The 20,190-nt window shown below is 44.2% G+C and overlaps 1 protein-coding gene across 6 annotated transcripts in view; it reads left to right on the top strand.

Annotated features, from left to right (window-relative positions):
* Window positions 1-20,190, top strand: part of capn3a (calpain 3a, (p94)) — a 230,122-nt gene that overhangs the window by 135,583 nt on the left and 74,349 nt on the right. For 4 of the 6 annotated variants that reach the window (XM_086003745.1, XM_086003742.1, XM_086003744.1 and 1 more), the window contains 4 exons: window positions 2,315-2,484; window positions 6,140-6,151; window positions 9,342-9,550; window positions 16,916-16,952. In XM_086003745.1, the coding sequence (XP_085859871.1) occupies window positions 2,315-2,484; window positions 6,140-6,151; window positions 9,342-9,550; window positions 16,916-16,952 (428 nt within the window). The remainder of the gene's footprint in view (window positions 1-2,314; window positions 2,485-6,139; window positions 6,152-9,341; window positions 9,551-16,915; window positions 16,953-20,190) is intronic. The other 2 variants (XM_086003746.1, XM_086003743.1) reach the window with 1 other exon arrangement.

Raw genomic sequence — 20,190 nt, 5'->3', positions numbered from 1 at the left:
TGGGCAGGCTTAACAAAGTCAATCAAGGGAAAATAGCATGGGTTGGCCACAAGTCGATGCAGGCGGGACTACAACCCAAAAAGTGGGAGTCCCGCCTCCAAGAACTCCCCATTGACAAAATCGAGCCCTTTGTGTCTGTCTTCATGGAAGAAGACACAAAAAACTTCCTGGAAATAGTGGAGAACCAAGGTTCTAGCAAGAATGAGGAACTGAAAGAAATTAGTATTAGTAAAAAAAATAGCACTGGAGAAATTAATGGGACTGAAAGCCAATAAATCCCCTGGACCTGATGGCCTACATCCTAGGGTTTTGAAAGAGGTGACTATAGAGATAGTGGATGCATTGGTTTCCACTTTCCAAAATTCCATAAATTCTAGAACGGTTCCTGCAGATTGGTAGGTAGCAAATATAACTTCACTATTTAAGAAAGGCGGGAGAGAGAAAATGGGGAACTACAGACCAGTTAGTCTGACATCAGTAGTAGGGAAAATGCTAGAATATATTATTAAGGACATGGTAACAGGGCACTTAGAAACTAATAATAGGATTGGGCAGAGTCAACACGGATTTATGAAAGGGAAATCTTGTTTGACAAATTTGTTAGAGTTTTTTGAGGTTGTAACTAGCAGCATAGATAAGGGGGAACCAGTGGATGTGGTGTATTTGGATTTTCAGAAGGCATTCGATAAGGTGCCACAGAAGAGGTTATTAAACAAAGTTAGGGCTCATGGGATTGGGGATAATATACTAGCATGGATTGAGGATTGGTAATGGACAGAAAACAGAGTAGGATTGGCAGGCTGTAACTAGTTGGGTACTGCAAGGATCAGTGCTTGGGCCTCAGCTATTCACAACCTACATCAATGATTTGGATGAGGGGACCAAATGTAATATATCCAAGTTTGCTGATGATACAAAGCTGTGTGGGAATGTAAGTTGTGAGGTGAAGGTTTCAAGGGGATATAGACAGGCTAAGTGAGTGGGCAAAATCATGGCAAATAGAATATAATGTGGAGAAATGTGAAGTTACCCACTTTGGTAGGAAAAATAGAAAAGCAGAGTATTTTTTAAATGGTGAGAGATTGGGAAATGTTAGTGTTCAGAGGGACCTGGGTGTCCTTGTACACGAATCACTGAAAGTTAACATGCAGGTACAGCAAGCAATTAAGAAAGCAAATGGTACGTTGGCCTTTATTACAAGAGGATTTGAGTATAAGATTAAAGACGTCTTACTGCAATTATATAGGGCTTTGGTGAGACCACACCTGGAGTACTGTGTACAGTTTTGGTCTCCTTACCTAAGAAAGGATATACAGGAAACTTTCGATTTACCGGCACCTAAATAACCGGAAATCTCGGTTAACTGGCAAAATTCAGGAGTAGGTTCAGGTAAGTTTTACTTCTGCCTTCCTCGATCTGTTGCTGTGCAAGGGTGTGGCTGCAGCTGTTGCTAAGCTACAGATACGCTTGGAACTTGTGGCCATTGTTCTGAACCTGTTGCTAAGCAACAGGGTTTGTTGCTTTATACAGAGCTCTCAGCTCTCGTATCTTTTACTGTAGCTTTCGGTTATCCGGAATTTTTGATGAACCGGCACCACGTCGGTCCCGTCGGTGCCGGATTAAAAAAAAGTTTCCTGTACCTGCCATAGAGGGGGTGCAACGAAGGTTCACCAGACTGGTTCCTGGGATGGGGGGATTGTCCTATGAGGAGAGATTGAGTAGACTAGGCCTATATTCTCTAGAGTTTAGAAAAATGAGAGGTGATCTCATTGAAACATACAAAATTCTTAGAGGACTTGACAGGATAAATGCAGGGAGGATGATTTGCTTGGCTGGGGAGTCTAGAACCAGGGGTCACAGTCTCAGAATAAGGAGTTGGCTATTTAGGACTGAGATGAGGAGAAATTTCTTCACTCAGAGGTTGGTGAATCTTTGGAATTCTCTGCCCCAGAGGGCTGTGGATGCTCAGTCGTTGATTATATTCAAGATAGAGATCAATAGACTTTTGAATATTAAGGGAATCAAACGATATGGGGATAGCGCAGGAAAGTCGAGATGAGGTAGAAGATTAGCCATGATCTTATTGAATGGCGGAGGAGGCTCGAAGGGCCAAATGGCCGACTCCTGCTCCTATTTTTTATGTTCTTATGTTCTCTCGCTCTTCTCTCTCTGTGCTTACTTTCTCTCTTCCTTCTTTCTGTCTGTTTTTGCCTCTCTCTATCCCTTTGTTTTCTTTCTTTTTCTTTACTTTTAGACTCTGTAAGTACAGATCAGCCAAAGACAAATCTCTTTCCCTCCCATTCTTTCAATTAAGACACATTCTGGACAAACCCGCAGTACCGTCTGAAACTCTTTGAGGAGGATGATGATCCTGATGATGACAGCGTCCTCTGCACATTTGTCGTTGCTCTGATGCAAATGAATCGTCGGAAGGACCGCAAGATTGGGGTCAGCTTCCATACCATCGGATTTGCTATTTATGAGGTAAATTCTGAAGACAAGATTTGGGAAATTTGCAAAGCATTTGGAGATTGGGCTATGAAACACTAGTAACATTATGTCAGAGCACCGACCAAGTCATAATTTGACAATAATTAGGTAATTTCGGGCAGAAAGAGGAAGACAATGGCTGTTGTGCTCACATCTGTGTAGTAAGAAAGAAGTTACATTTATATCTCACTTTTCACTGTATGCCCTAAAGTCCTTAAAAACCAGTGAAGTACTTTTGAAGTGCAGTCACTGTTGTAGGGAAACGTAGCAGCCTATTTGCCACAAAGCAAGGTCCCACAAACAGCAACAAGATAAGTAACCTGATAATCTGTTTTAGTGATGTTGGCTGAGGGATAAGTGTTGGTCAGAACACAGGGAGATCTCAAAAAGTGCCATGGGTTTTCAAAGATCCACCAGAGAGGGTAGCTGGGACCTCAGTTTAACGTCTCATCTGAAAGACATCACTCCTGACAGTGCAGCATTCTGTCAGTGATGTGTGGTGTGCACTGAAGCGTCAGCCTAGATTATGTGCTCAAATCCCTGAACCCAGGACTTTCTGATGCAGAGGCGAGTGCTACCAAGGAAACCAAGGTTGACACCCAGTAGGAGGTAGTTGGCTTAAGGAAGGCGCATTGCAGGGCAAAATCTTGATTGTATATGGCCTGTGCTGTATGTGAAAGAGTATCAGATGTGGGTAGTACCAGCTGCCTCTAGGCCTTCGGCTACAGCAGTAGCAGGAAGACGATGTGCAGTATTTCTTGGGCCAGCGTGCAGTGGTCAGGAGCCTTGAAAAAGCACGCTCTGCCTGCAGTGGCCATGGTGAGTGGGAGGGCCCAACCTCAGGCATAGCGCTGTCAATGAGAGCGACGGCAGAGAGAGGCGTGGGAACAACCTCCAGCAATGGGTTGGGTTGCAGCTTGCCTGACAGCGTTTAAAGCATCACTTCAGCTCTTGGAGTGTACAGGAGACAATGGTTGTCGCTGCTGAGTGGGAGCGAAGAGGTTTCTGCTGTCCTTGCAAACTACCGCTTAATCTCCAACCTCCCTTTCCACTCCAACGTTCTTGAACGTGTTGCTGCCTTCAAAATCTGTACCATGTCTCCCGCAACTCCATGTTTGAACCCCTCCAATCAGGTTTTTGCCCCACCACAGCACTGAAACGGCCCTTAACAAAGTCACAAATGACATCCTCTGTGACTGTGGTAAACTATCCCTCTTCATCCTTCTTGACCTGTCTGCAGCCTTTGACACAGTTGACCACACCATCCTCCTCCAAAGCCTTTTCTCAGTTGTCCAGCTGGGTGGGACTGCCCTCGCCAGGTTCCACTCCTATCTATCCAGTCGTAGCCAGAGAATCTTCTACAATGGCTTCTCTTCCCTTACCCGCACTGTTACCTCTGGAGGTCCCCAAGGATCTATCCTTGGCCACCTCCTATTTCTCATCTACATGCTGCCCCTGGGCGACATCATCTGAAAATACATCATCAGATTCCATACGTACGCTGATGACACCCAGCTCTACCTCACCACCACCTCTTTCAACCCCTCCACTGCCTCTGATGAGCAGAAATTTCCTCTAATTAAACATTGGGAAGACCGAAGCTATTGTCTTCAGCCCCCGTCACAAACTTCTTTCCCTAGCTACCAATTCCATCCTCCTCCCTGGGCACTGTCTGAGGCAGAACCAGGCTATTCACAATCTACTATCTGACCCTGAGCTGAGCTTCATATCCTCTCCATCCTCTCCATCACCAAGACTGCCGACCTCCACCTCCATAATATCGCCCATCTCTGCCCCTGCCTCATATGCTGCTGAAACTCTCATCCCATGCCTTTGTTACCTCCAGACTTGACTATTCCAATGCACTCCTAGCCAGCCTCCATAAACCTGAGCTCATCCAAAACTCTGCTGCTCACATCCTGACTCACGCCAAGTTCTCCTCACTCATCACCCCTGTGCTTGCTGACCTACATTGGCTCCCGGTCCACCCTCAATTTTTTTTTATTCATGGGATGTGGGTGTCGCTGGCATTTTTTGCCCATCCCTAATTGCCCTTGAGAAGGTGGTGGTGAGCCGCCTTCTTGAAACGACTGAGTAGCTTGCTAGGCCACTTGAGAGAGCAGTTAAGAGTCAACCACATTGCTGTGGGTTTGGTGTCTCATATAGGCCAGACTGGGTAAGGACTGCAGATTTCTTTCCCGAAAGGACATTAGTGAAACAAATTGGTTTTTCCCACAATCTGATAGTTACGTGGTCACCATACTAGCTTTTTTTATTCCAGATTTATTTAATTAACTGAATTTAAATTCCGGATTATTAGTCCAGCCCTCTGGATTACTAGTCCAGTAACATAACCACTATGCTACTGTTTCCTCATTTCAAAATTCTCACCCTTGTGTTGAAATCCCTCCATGGCCTCACCCCTCCTTATCTCTGTAACCTCCTCCAGCCCTACAACCCTTTGAGATCTGTGCTCCTCCAATTCTGGCCTCTTGCGGATCTCTTATTTTCATCGCCCCACCATTGCCGGCTGTACCTTCAGCTGCCTAGACTCTAAGCTCTCGAATTCCCTCCCTAAATCTCTACCTCTCTCTCCTCCTTTAAGACGCTCATTAAAACCTACCTCTTTGACCAAGCTTTTGGTTACCAGTCCTAATATCTCCTTATGTGGTTCGGTGTCAAGTTTCATTTGATAATGCTCCTGTGAAGCGCCTTGGTACGTTTTATTATGTTAAAGGCGCTATATAAATGCGAGGTGTTGTTGTAACCAAAGATATCTGCCAAACAGAGACGGGAAGGACAGGAAGATAGAGTCTAAATTTAGTGCAAAGGGAATTAGCTTAGCAAAACTCTAAAGATACATAGACCAAACTATTCAGTTCAAAGAACAAGATATCATGGAAGCGTGCTACAGCGAACAAAAAACTGGCCTGTAGAGTAGAGTGAGGGCGTCAGTGGGCTGAACAAGCTTATTTCAGTTCAGCCTAGGATAAATTTTGATCTTCACTGCACAGGCGGTAATCTGGTGGAGTGGATCTCACTCCCGTTCCCAAGCCCACCTGATTTCCTTTCCATTGAGACCAGTGGTGAGTTCTACAATGGGCAGGTGATTCGCTCCACCACATTACCTCCCGTACAGTGCAGATGAAAATTTACTCCAGCAGACAGGGCAGATCTTTATCCCCTCTGGGCTGGATTTGAACCCATGCACCATCCAATATCTATCTTCTGCCTTATTCAAAGTGTTGAAAATCTTGGAGCCTTGGCGACCAATCTATAACACATATCATCTTATTTCTAGTTTTCTCTCCTGAAGGTGCTGACTTTTGCCGGGGTACATAAACCTATAGGCACTCCTGGTAACTTAGCCAAGGCCCGTTCCTCACATGTGAGCCTAGAGTGTGTCAGGAGGCAAAACCACTGTGGGGCTGGGGCATCACAGCTCAGCTTGATTCCGCCCTCACCCGGCATCTGCACATGTGCACCTTCTGACTGCGGTCACTGGATGGTGATCAGGAGTGGAGACTGAGCAATTTTATCTTGCTGAAACGATGCAGACACATAGTTGATTGACAAGTTGCTATCAATGCATGAATGTGTTGGTTTGTTTGGAGTTTGCTCTTTTAACAATTTTCTTTTCTTTGTAAAGGTGCCCAAAGAGGTAAATAAGGAAGCAGAGGATGGCCATGGATTGCCGTAACATGTTGTAATATTGGCTGTTACAAGTTTACTATACCATGTTTATTGTAATGTTTGCTGTGACTCATTTGCATTAAAACGTTTGCTGTGTCTTGTTTGCTGTGTACTGTCCTGTTCTGAAAGGGCTGCTCAGTGTTTTTTGCCATTACAATCTGGTTGGGCTTCAGCTACACAAACCTGCCCTGGTTGGAGATTATATTCCTGTTTTTGCTCCCCACTTTGGTTACTCTTTTGTGATCATTCTTCTGTGGAGCTGCCTGGAGAAATCCTGCTGTATAATTTTACATGGCGGACAGCAAATTATTCCTCTCAATAGGTCAATAATTTTGTTAACTTCATCATTGGTGCAGCTAAATGTAAAAATACAATTATATATGGACAGTCACAGAAACAGAGGTAGCAGCAGGAGATTAGCAGAATGTTTTAGAATGGTGATGCAGTTGGGCAGACACATGCAAAATGAAATTCAACTCTGATAAATGGGGACAGTATTGTACTGAGAAGTGAGCATCATAAGGAGACAATTGGGCTGAAATGACAGAAGGAGAGTTAGGAAGGGCTCTGGGATTGATGGTAGACTCAACACTTTGAATGTCTAGACCAGAGACAGATTAACCCTCAGACTACTAAAATACTGTCAGAGTCATCAGATTCGATACAATATAAATACTGACACTTGCAGCTGCAGTTCACAAGTTACAAAATATTTATTTATTCAGATATAAGGAACCTTAGAAGCAAAGCTAAGAAGAATCTTTAATAAACATAAATGCTCTCCACAGAAAAGAATACTCCAACGCCTTATTTCTTCGTGTATGTGCTACACGTTTGTGTTTTAATGTGTGGGATGGATTGTATTGAGCATGTGCAGGGGCCCCAACTGCCACTAGACTTCTTAATCTGGCTCTGATCTAGACAATGCAGTGCAGCAATTATCAAAACATATACAGGAAACTCTCGTTTAACCGCACCTAAATATCCGGAATTCTCTTTTAACCGGCAAAATTCATACTCTGAAAACAACACCTCAGAAATGTTGCTGAGACCGAGTCTCCCGCGGTGGCCGTGTTAGTCAGTGGGGGTAGTTCTCCAAACTGCCACTATTCGGCTTCTTGGTGCTGTCGGAAGTCCGAACACCTCAATAACAGGAGTCTGACTCTCCCGCGCTGCTGGTAGGCTCTTCCGATCCGCCATTTTTCTGTTTACTGCACATTTCTTGATTTTTTACATTTTTGTTTGTTAAAAATAGCCTCGGTAGATAACCCTCTCCGTCATCCGGAATTTTTAATCAACCGGCACCATCCCGGTCCCGTCGATGCCGGATACCAAAGAGTTTCCTGTAGTATGCCAGGACATGTTTAGCCAGGACAGTGGAGGACTCTTGAGAGGTTATGCTGAGGTTTTACAATTGACTGATCAGCTCAGAGTTGGAGTACTGTGTTCAGTTCTGGTCACCAAGCCATAACATCAAATTACATACATTTGGGTGGCAGAATTGGGAATGAGACCAATCCCAAGTGTAAAAAGGATGAGTTGTGAGGAAAGATCAAGGCAGCTTAATGTCTACAGTTGAGAGAGAAGGTTAGGGGAGGAAACCCTGAATATTATTGTAATATACCCCTATAACCATGAGCAATCCCTTCTCATCCTTTATATAAATCCATATGGATTCTGTTTGCATCTTAATATTAGTTATGTCCTTTTCTACTGCTATTATGTTATCTCGAATTATTACAGATAGCCCACCCCCTTATTCCTTCCTTACCCTTCCTAAATAAGTTATATCCTGCATTATGTAACTTCGAGTCTTGTTCTTTATGTAACCATGTTTCAGGTATTCCTACTACATCTGGTTCCTCTCCACAAATTATTGCTTCCTGTTCCCCCGTTTTGTTTCAGATGCTGTGCACATTGCTGTACAGGCAATTTAATTTGTTTTTAGTAATCGTCCCTCCCTCTTTATTTTTTAATTATGTTTTATAACTTTATTTTTTCCCTGACCGTTTATGTTCCCCTTATTCCTTTCCTTGGTCTGATCTTTACATAAGAACATAAGAAATAGGAGCAGGAATAGGCCACTCGGCCCCTCGAGCCTGCTCTGCCATTCAATAAGATCATGGCTGATCTTGGGCTCAAAGCCACTTCCCTGCCCGCTCCCCATAACCCTTCACTCCCTTATCTTGCAAAAATCTGTCTATCTCCACTTTAAATGTATTTAATGACCCAGCCTCCACGGCTCTCTGGGGCAGAGAATTCCACAGATTTACGACCCTCTGAGAGAAGAAATTCCTCCTCATCTCAGTTCTAAAAGTGCGACCCTTTATTCTGAAACTATGTCCCCGAGTTCTAGATTTCCCCACGAGGGGAAACATCCTCTCTGCATCTACCTTGTCGAGCCCCCTCAGTATCTTATATGTTTCAATAAGATCACCTCTCATTCTTCTAAATTCCAATGAGTATAGGCCCAACCTGCTCAACCTTTCTTCATAAGTCAACCCCCTCATCTCCGGAATCAACCAAGTGAATCGTCTCTGAGCTTTCTTCTCATCTCTTATTTTCTTTTATCTTCAGGCTATTTCTACGAGATCTCTCCCCCCATCTTCCTAGTTTAAAGTCCTATCCACAGCCCTGTTTATCCTTTCTGCTAGGACACTGGTCCCACTCTGGTTCAGGGGGAGCCCATCCCAGCTCCTTCCTGTTCCAGTGTCCCATGAAATGGAACCCCTCCTCCCCACACCTGTCTTTCAGCCATGCATTCACCATTTGAACTGTCTATCCCTATGCCAATTAGCACGTGACTTGGGTAGTCACTCGCGGGGTCCTGCTTTTTAATTTAGTTCCTAGCTCCTGATACCCCTTTATTAAATCTTCCTTTTAAACTCCCTGACTCCATCTATGGCCTTTAGCGGAAGTGCGTTCACATTCTTACAACCCGCTGTGTGAAGAACTTTTTCCTCGATTCGCTTTTAATTGGCTCAGTTTAAAGATTCTGTCCCCTTTTTCTTGTTTCTCCTGCCAGTGGGAAGAGTCATTCCCTATCCAACCCTGACAGTCCTCCCAGAACCCATGTACATTGTCCAGAATGGGAATGTTTGATTTTACTACGGGAACCGAGACGTATATAAGTTTATTCACTTGTTTCTTTTTCCTAGATGCAAGGCAATAAGCAACACCTTCCCAAAGATTTCTTCCTCTACAAGGCCTCTAAGTGCAGGTCTAAGTCGTATATTAACCTGCGGGAGGTATCGCAGCGTTTCAGCCTTCCCCCGGGGGAATACGTCATCGTCCCTTCCACGTACGATCCACACCAAGAGGGCGAGTTTGTCCTCAGGGTCTTCTCAGAAAAGCAGAACATATCAGAGTAAGTCGTCTCTCACTGGGTACGGGTGCAGATGGAGATCAGGGTAGTAAGCAGTGTGATAGTGAGTGAGAGCTACCTTGTCAGCAGTCCCCTCCTTGTGTTTAGCTGAAGTCCCCTCGGCCTGCTCAGACCGATATAAGAGAGCTCATTGCACTGTTCAAAAGAAGAGCAGGGAGTTTTCCCGATGTCCTGGCAAACATTCCTCCTTCAACCAACACCACCCAAAAATAAAAGATTAACTGGTTATTCATCTCTCTGCTGCTCTTGGGGTCTTGCTGTGCGCAGAATGGCTGCCATGTCTGCCTACATGAAAGCAGTCAGTGCACTTCAAAGCAGTTCATCATTTGTGAAGCAGATTGAGGCGTTTCTGAGATATGATACAGCATTCTATAAACGCAAATTTTAATTTCATTTAAATTTCTCTTTGCCGCTCTGTGTCCCTTTGGCAAAACATAAGTTACACATCGCCAGAATTATTCTCAAGGTGTCTTAAAGGGACGCTCTCACCATCAGTACCTCCTTTAAGAATTAGGCTGGTTTTTCTTTCCCTGTTAATTTTTAAATTATTATTAAACAGTGAGCCACAGCTACCCCTCATGGCTCAGTTGCTATAGGCTGTGAGCTGTATAAATCCAGAAGGTTTGTGGTTTAATCCCAGTCTCTGCTGAGTTACCAGATCTAAGCCGGACTAACAGCAGAGGCACAGTAAGTGGGCTCAGTTCCGCTGAACTAGAAATGGGAAAATTCAGCCAAGTCCCTGCTGCTGATCACTATCCAGTGACCCTGCTGCGAAGTGCCTATGTGTGCAAGTTGGTTGATCACAAGATTAGGCTCCACTGTGATGCCCACCACAATGGAATAGCCTGCGGACACTCACTATCGATGCTTACACATGAGGAATGGCCGCTTGGCTGTGGTCCTGGAGGAGGATGGCACTATGCTGCAGCGAGGAGTATATACAGGGCCCTGGTGAGAACACACTTGGAGTACTGTGTACAGTTTACCTAAGGAAGGATATACTTGCATTAGAGGGGGTGCATTGAAGATTTACTAGATTGATTCCTGGGAGCAGAGGGCTGTCCTCTGAGGAGAGATTAAGTAGAATGGGCCTATATTCTCTGGAGTTTAGAAGAATGAGAGGTGATCTCATTGAAATGTATGAAATTCTTACAGGGCTTGACAGGGTAGATACTGAGAGGTTGTTTGCCCTGGCTGGAGAGTCTAGAACCAGGGGTCATAGTCTCAGGAAAAGGGATCGGCCATTTAGGACTGAGATGAGGAGGAATTTTTTCAGTTAGAGGATTGAGAATCTTTGGAATTCTCTATCCTAGAGGGCTGTGGATGCTGAGTTGTTGAGTATATTCAAGACCGAGATCGTTAGATTTTTGGACTCTAGGGGAATCAAAGGATATGAGGATAGGGCGGGAAGTGGAGTTGAGGTAGAAGATCAGCCATGATCTTGTTGAATGGCGGAGAAGGCTCGAAGGCCCGTATGGCCTACTCCTGCTCCTATTTCTTATGTTCTTATGAGTCAGGGCCTTCAGGAAAGGTGAAATTGGAAGTGCAGGGCCAAAAGGAAATAAACAAGGGTAAATATAGTGCTGCCAGTGGGAACAGGAGTTGTAGAATCGACACTATGGTGTTCTAGCCCTGTCTCCAAACCGCTCATCCCTTCGAATGAGACTCCCTGCCAAGGGCACCCGTTTGGTGGATTTACCCCAGTGGATCTTGATGATCTCACAGTGGGCGGGTGGGGGGAACACAGTGGAGATTAGACTGGAGGGTTTTATAAATGCCGATAGTGTAAAGCAGCTGCGGGTTGTATCAGTAACTGGGAGCGTTTGAGCCGCGTGTGTTAATTCAGCTGCCTCACACATCCAGCTCAGGATCTTCTGCAAGGTAATTCCTCCAAGGTGCTCCTCATTGGCTCTGATGGATGTTGAGAGTAGAATTGACTAAAGTGGACTGGGAAAACAGATTAAAGTGTAAGACAGTACAAGAGCAGTGGTCTACATTCAAGGAGATATTTCACATCTTTCAAGAAAAATATATTCCACTGAGGAAAAAGGGGAGTAAAAGAAAAGACAGCCATCCGTGGCTTAGTAAAGTAATAAAGGATAGTACAAGGGCATAAAAAGTAGCCAAATCTAGTGGGAGGATAGAAGTTTGGGAAGCATTTAAAAGCCAGCAAAGAATAACTAAAAGATTAATTAAGAAAGGGAAGATAGATTATGAAAGTAAACTAGCAAAAAATATAAAAACAGATAGCAAGAGTTTCTACAGCTATATAAAAAGAAAAAGGGTGGCTAAAGTGAACATTGGTCCCTTAGAGGATGAGACCGGGAAACTAGTGGTGGGGAACATGGAGATGGCAAAGACGCTGAACAAATATTTTGTATCAGCCTTTACAGTAGAGGACACTAAAAATATCCCAACACTGGACAAACAGGGGGCAATGGGGGGGAGGAGCTAAACACGATTAAAATCACTAAGGAGGTGGTACTCGGTAAAATAATGGGACTAAAGGCAGATAAATCCCCCGGACCTGATGGCCTACATCCTAGGGTCTTGAGAGAAGTGGCGGTAGGGATTGTGGATGCATTGGTGATTATTTTCCAAAACTCCCTGGACTCAGGAAAGGTCCCGGCAGATTGGAAAACTGCTAATGTAACACCCTTATTTAAGAAGGGAAGTAGACAAAAAGCTGGAAACTATAGACCAGTTAGCCTAACATCTGTGGTTGGCAAAATGTTGGAGTCCATTATTAAGGAAACAGTAACAGAGCATTTGGATAAACATAATTTAATAGGACAGAGTCAGCATGGTTTTATGAAGGGGAAGTCATGTTTGACAAATTTGCTTGAATTCTTTGAGGACGTAACATACAGGGTGGATAAAGGGGAACTAGTGGATGTTCTGTATTTGGACTTCCAAAAGGCATTTGACAAGGTTCCACGCAAAAGATTACTGATCAAGATAAAAAATCACGGGATTGGGGGTAATATACTGGCATGGGTGGAAGATTGGCTATCTAACAGAAAACAAAGAGTTGGGATAAATGGTTCATTCTCGGGCTGGCAATCAGTAACTAGTGGTGTTCCGCAGGGGTCAATGCTGGGACCCCAACTCTTTACAATCTATATTAATGATTTGGAGGAAGGGACCGAGTGCAACATATCCAAGTTTGCCGACGATACAAAGATGGGAGGGAAAGCAGTGAGTGAGGAGGACATAAAAAACCTGCAAAAGGACATAGCCAGGCTAAGTGAGTAGGCAGAGATTTGGCAGATGCAATATAATATTGGAAAGTGTGAGGTTATGCACTTTGGCAGAAAAAATCAAAGAGCAAGTTATTATCTAAATGGAGAGAAACTGCAAAGTGCTACAGTACAAAGGGATCTGGGGGTCCTGGTGCATGAAACACAAAAAGTTAGTATGCAGGTGCAGCAGGTGATCAGGAAGGCCAATGGAATCTTGGCTTTTATTGCAAGGGGGATGGAGTATAAAAACAGGGAAGTTTTGCTGCAGTTATACAGGGTATTGGTGAGGCCACACCTGGAATACTGCGTGCAGTTTTGGTTTCCATATTTAAGAAAAGATATACTTGCTCTCGAGGCGGTTCAGAGAAGGTTCACTCGGTTGATTCCGGAGATGAGGGGGTTGACGTATGAGGAAAGGTTGAGTAGGTTGGGCCTCTACTCATTGGAATTCAGAAGAATGAGAGGCGATCTTATCGAAACATATAAGATTGTGAGGGGGATTGATCGGGTGGATGCGGTGAGGATGTTTCCACTGATGTGTGAGACTAGAACTAGGGGGCATAATCTTAGAATAAGGGGCTGCCCTTTCAAAACTGAGATGAGGAGAAACTTCTTCACTCAGAGGGTAGTAAATCTATGGAATTTGCTACCCCAGAGAGCTGTGGAAGCTGCAACATTAAATAGATTTAAAACGGAGATAGACAGTTTCCTAGCAGATAAGGGAATTAGGGGTTACGGGGAGAGGGCAGGGAAGTGGATGTGAGTCTAGGTTCGGATCAGCCATGATCCTATTGAATGGCGGAGCAGGCCCGAGGGGCCGTATGGCCTTCTCCTGCTTCTACTTCTTATGTTCTTATGTTCAAAATATTTTTTTAAATACATAAATCTGTAAAAAAAAAAAAAGCTCTCGGCCTCAAAAGAAAGATTAACTATAGTATTAAGTAAAGGTTTAAAGGTGTTTTAACTTATAATTCTGCTATATTGAAAAGTACTTCTTCACCTCTCTCTCCCCTGTACCACATCTGGTCTCCCCAGACAGCACGTCACCCAGGGGCTGGTCACCATGAGGCACATAGGATTGGCTCCCATTGGAAAAAACCCACTCTGCGGGCTTTCTGGTGGCGTGGCTGAAGTCAGCCTTGTGCTGCGGCACGGGCACAGGTGGCACTGGATCTGCCTGCCAAATAGTGCCTTTCGAAAGCATAAAATAGTTTAAATAAAAACCAAATCCGTGTGTCACTGCCTCTATTCTCAAACCACGCCACACGTAAACATGACGCCATCTGTGTTCAGGGCTGCACATTCAGAGATGTGTCCCACCTGGTCGCCAATCATGTGGAAAAAATGCCCACCAAGCCCCTCAAAGTAGAGCCAGGCCTTCCCATTTCACACTAATACAAAAGCAAAAATACTGCAGACGCTGGAAATTTGAAATCAAAACAGAAAATGCTGGAAATACTCAGCAGGTCAGGCAGCATCTGTAGAGAGAGAAACAGAGTTAACGAAGGGTCAATGACCTGAAACGTTAACTCTGTTTCTCTCTGCACAGATGCTGCCTGACCTGCTGCGTATTTCCAGCATTTTCTGCTTTTACTTCCCATTTCATAGCCTGGAGAATCAGGAGACGAGTTCCCAAAGATACAACAGGAGACAAAATGATAGAATTCAACGGTCTGAAATACTGATAGACAATATAAATCACTACCTGTAGAGTTTGATGATTGAAATGCTCGCTACTTGGATTGGTATGCTGCGTAAATAGAGTTCACACATTCAGTAGGGTTGCCAACTCTGGTGGGACGTATTCCTGGAGGATTCAACACATGACCACCTGCCTCCAGCCACCCTTCCCCCACATTCCTGCCATTGGTCGCCCAATACATCCATCCTTGTGGTCCGCCACCTTCCCACACCAATTGAAAAGTGAATGGATTCTTCATTACCCAATTGGATGGTTCTTGGCTGTCGGTCAAATGGCCCCTTTTCCCATGTCCATTATTTTTACAACTAATAGACAAAAGTGTCCAAAGAAAATTTAAAAAAACATAATTTTTTGATTGCCCCGATGATTCTTCTCCCGGGTTTGCTCGCAGCAGTGTCCTGAAGATTAATCTTTAATTCCTGGAGACTCCAGGGCAATCCTGGAGGGTTGGCAACCCTGCCATTCAGTAATGCTGCAGTCTTGTCATGTGTCAAGCTTGAGGCTTGAAGATTCTGTGACAGACCTCCCTGTTTAGCACTGATATCACCACTAGACCTTCGTAATTTATGTTGTCACCAGGTTTTTTTTTGTCTAAGCCGGGTTATCACAAAAGGCTTCCTGTCTTCAGAAATTTCTAGTAGCCAGTTTCACAATCACATGCTCTGGTTCAAAGCCTATTTTAAATTTGGATTCGGGCCTTCTTGTGAAAACTGGGAACATTCGCAAGCCTTCAGGATGTGACTAGTGGTGTCCTCCAGGGATCTGTACTGGGGCCACAGCTTTTCACTATATTTATAAATGACTTAGATGAAGGAATAGAGAGCCGTATATCCAAGCACTGATGAGACCAAGTTAGGTGGCACAGTAAATAGTGTAGATGGGAGCAGAAAGTTGCAAAGGGTCATTGATAGATTAAGTGAGTGGGCAAAACTGCGGCAGATGGAGTTCAATGTGAGGTGATGTGAGGTTATCCACTCTGGATCTAAGAAAGATAGTTTTGAGTATTTTCTAGATGGCGAGAAGCTATGAACTGTGGATGAGCAGAGAGATTTAGGGTCCAAGTACAGAAATCACTAAAAGCTAGTGGACAGGTACAAAAGAAATACAAAGGGATGGAAGTTATGTTACAGCTGCACAGGCCTCTGGTTAGACCCATCTGGAGCACTGCGTTCAGTTCTGGGCACCGCACCTCCAGAAGGATATACTGTATTGGCCTTGGAGGGGGTGCAGCACAGATTCACCAGAATGATACCGGGGCTAAAAAGGTTAAATTATGAGGACAGGCTGCACAGACTAGGCTTGTAATCCCTTGAGTATGGAAGTGTATGGAAGAGGTGATCTAATTGAGGTGTTTAAGATGATTAAAGAATTTGATAGAGGTAGATAGAGAGAAACTATTTGCATTTAGGGGTGATATCAGGAAGCACTTCTTCACACAAAGTGTAGTGTAAAACTAGAACTCTCTCCCTAAAAGGCTGTTGAGGCTGGGGATCAATTGAAAATTTCAAAACTGAGATTGATAGATTTTAGTTCGACAAGGGTATTAAGGGTTACAAAATCAAGGCGGGTAGATGGGGTTAAGGTACAGATTAGCCATGATCTAATTGAGTGGCAGGACAGGCTTGAGGGGCTGAATGGCCTATTCCTGTTCCAATGTCCAGCTTCAGTCCTTCCTGTGATTGTTCTGAAGCCTCTTGTTTAAATTAGGGTGGTCATCAGGCATTCCAACTTAAACTGGGATTCGAGCTTTCTTGTTTAAACTGGGATTGTCTTAATTATTTATATTTATTATATTTGTTCTGGGGATGTAGGTGACACTGGCAAGGCCTTGTTTATTGCCCATCCCTAGTTGCTCTAAGAAGATGGTGGGCCTTCTCCTATGAACATATTTTATTTGCACAACTGAGTGGCTTGCTAGACCACTTCAGAGAGCATTAAGAGTCAAACAGATACTGTGGGATTGGAGTCACATGTAGGCCAGACTGAGTAATGGTGCGAAGTTCCTTTCCCCGAAGGACATTAATAAACCAGTTGAGTCTTTATGACTATCCGGCAGCTTTCATAGTCAGTTATTCTGGTGCTAGCCCCCACATTGTCAGATTTATTACATTTAATTTCACAACTTGCCATGGTGGGATTTGAACCCACGACCTCTGGCATGCTAGTCCAGTACCATAACCGCGCCCAGTTAAACTGGGATTGTTAGCAAGTATTTCTGTTTACACATCTTCACATTTACACAAACTCATGTTTGCAAACTGGAGAAACCATTAGACAGCACAACCACTTCTCACCAGGCCTTCCAGGGACAACCTGAAGTTAAGTACAATGTACAATCGAAGGAATTTAGAAGAAAAAGTTTCATTTCCTATAATAAATGTTTGTGTGATTTATTTATTTCAGGGAAACTGCGAACCAGATCATAGCGAACAACCCTGAGGTTTGTACCATCTTTAATTCTCTTCACCTTTTTACTTTTGAGCACATTTATTATCATTTTTTATCTGTTAAGGTTTTACAAGAACCCTTCCAGCGCAACCTCTGCTCCTGAGAGGCTTAGTGACAGATCATGTTCTGATAAGTTCTGCCCCCTTTTTACTTCTGGAGTTATAGCCAGGAACTCCTTTGGGGCTTTTTCTGCTCCACTGTTTGAGTGGAATGTGGTTTCCAAAGTTACAGTGGCGGAGCGGGAGAAGCCCTAGGAAATTGTTGTGGTTAAGTGGCTTGTTTACTTCCCACGCGTGACACATTGCTGAATGGCAACTCTCCTGTAGTAGCTACACCTTCATACCCTCTTCATACTAAACAGGGTACTTGTAGTGTATGTGCCTTTAAGAGCCCCCTGTGTACTGTAATGCCGGTAATGGCCACTTGGGCTATATAAGCCTGTATATTGTGTTGTATCAGTTAGTTCCCCTCCAGACTTTGTTCAGTAAACACCTGTGAAACCAACTCCTGTCTTCAGTGTCTCTATTAACACACGGACACAACAGTGGCGACGAATTGGAAACGGACTTACCTGCAATTCGGCAGCACCTCAAGGACATCGATTCCTCTGACATCCAAAGTCGAAGCAAGGAAAAGAAAAAGCTGTGGTTTCACCAGCTAGCCGAGCTGGTGGCAGGTACTGCAATAATCCTTCCTGGGCGTCGGGCTGGGGCTCCAGCGGTTGGCTCTGCAGCGAAGGCAGAGGCAAGCAGTAACAGACGGGGAGGGAGCACTCGGGAGACGGCCGGCGCTGCAAGCAGGTCGGCGTTCAGACCTAGCAGAGAGAGTCCGGCGGGAACGAGTCTCCACCTGTAAATAAATAAAAAATAAAAATAAAAAAAACACGGAAAACAGCGTTGTCATCGGCAGCAGCGGCGGGGAAGCACGGGAAGCGCCATATCTTTTCTGCAGAAAAGAAAGAAAAGCGCAGGAAGCGCCATTTTTTTTCCAGGATGCCTAAGGCTGGCAATATTGATGCTTTTGATAACGATATAGAGGATTGGACCACATGTGTGGAAAGAGTGGAGGTATATTGTACCGCAAATGGAAGAGAAAATGATAAAAAAGCGTCAGTACTTCTAAATCTAATGGGCGCAAAGACATATGGGCTGTTACGAAACTTAATCACTCCAGCCAAACCAAAGGACAAGAATTTTAAAGAAATTGTTGATACCCTACAGGAGCACTTAAACCCAACACCGCTGCTGATAGCGGAACGATTCAAATTCTTCAGAAGGAATCAACACAAAAATGAAAGTAACGCTGATTACCTCACCGAATTAAGAAAGCTATCAAAGCACTGCCAATTCGGGGCAGGACTAGCAGATTACCTTCGAGACAAATTCGTCTGCGGTCTCCTAAGTGAAGGAACACAGAAAAGGCTGCTTTCTGAGAAAGATTTAACACTGGACAAGGCTTTCAGTATGGCTGTATCATACGAAGCAGCCGCAAGAGGAGCTGCAGAGATACAACAAAAGACACAAGACTTCGGCACCCATGAAATGACACAGGGTTTCGAGAGATGTTATCGCTGCGGCAGATCCACCCATGACCAGAGGGACTGCTGGTTCAAGGACAAAGCATGCAGGCAATGCGGAAAGATTGGACACATTGCACGGGTATGCCGATCTAGACAAAAAAAATCCACGGACAGGAAGAAAAAAATCAATAAAGAAAAGTACAGAAAGGTACAAATGATGACGGACAGTAGCTCCGAAGACCAGAAGAGCAATAGCGACTCCGAAAACAAGAGACTAAGCTGTCTCAAATTACATAATGTAATTGCCAAAGAAGATTACCAGACCATTTCGGTTACCCTCACGATAGCAGGGTCCCCAGTTAAAATGGAGCTAGATACAGGATCAGCTCTGACTGTCATAAATCGACGGGATTACGAGCGGCTATTTCCGCATATACCTTTAAAAGACACATCCATTATCTTGAAAACATATACGGGGCAGAAAGTATACCCCAAAGGAAAAATAAGGGTGCCTGTTGTATACAACGGCAAGGAAATACCAAAGTTGTATTTATACGTTCTACAAGATGGTGGTCCACCGCTGTTGGGCCGTGAATGGATCAGGAAAATACGTTTAGACTGGCACTCCATTCAAGCACTGACGGTGACCAGTAAGGAAAAAAATGATGATAACGTTATACCTGAACGATTAAAAGACATCTTGGCCAACGCCAAAGAAGTGTTTCAAGAGAAACTAGGAACCTTGAAAGGCATCACCGCCTCAATAAAAGTGGAAGATGCGGCAATTCCCAAATTTTTTAAGGCAAGACCGGTGCCATACGCAATTCGTCCAGCAGTCGAGGCAGAGCTGGAGAATTTGGAAAAGGCAGGCGTATTATCCAAAATAGATTGGAGCGAGTGGGCAACACCCATTGTCCCAGTCATGAAGAAAACTTTGAATAATGATAAATCTGAAGAACAGAGAAAAATTCGCATCTGTGGAGACTTCAAGGTGACTGTAAGCCCGGTCCTTCACATGGTACAGTATCCTCTTCTGAGGATAGAAGATATTTTCGCCTCACTATCCGGAGGGAAACGTTTCACCAAAATTGACTTGGCACAGGCATATCTACAGATGGAGGTTGAAGAGGCCTCTAAAAAGTATCTCACGATAAATACACACAAAGTCCTTTACCAGTACAATCGACTGGTTTTCGGAGTAGCATCCGCTCCAGCTGTCTGGCAAAGAGCTATGGAACAAGTCCTCCAAGGGATTCCGGGGACTCAATGCTACCTAGACGACATCCTTGTAACAGAAGAAAACGACAATGAGCTCCTTGCCAATTTGGAGCAGGTGTTCACTAGGCTGAGAGAACGGGGCCTACAAGCAAATCGCCCCAAGTGCGAATTTTTCCAGAATCAAATATCATATTGTGGCCACATTATTAATAAGGAAGGGTTGCATAAGTCACCTGAAAAAATTGAAGCGGCCATAAAAGCCCCAGCACCTGAAAATGTTTCACAATTAAGGTCGTTCCTGGGATTAATAAATTACTATCATAAATTTTTACCGAACTTATAAACTCTTCTGCACCCTCTTAATGAACTGCTACAAACAGGAGTAATTTGGAAATGGAGCAAAGACTGTAAACGTGCCTTCCATAAATGCAAAGACTTAATCACGTCCAAAGAAGTTTTGGCTCTTTACAACCCATCACTGCCAAGCAGACTG

The sequence above is a fragment of the Somniosus microcephalus genome, chromosome 12 (assembly GCF_052327205.1).
Source record: "Somniosus microcephalus isolate GS21.2 chromosome 12, FLI_Smic_1.0, whole genome shotgun sequence".
Taxonomy (NCBI): Eukaryota; Metazoa; Chordata; class Chondrichthyes; order Squaliformes; family Somniosidae; genus Somniosus; species Somniosus microcephalus.
The sequence above is the reverse complement of the archived record's forward strand: the minus strand, read 5'-3'. Positions and strand labels throughout refer to the sequence as shown.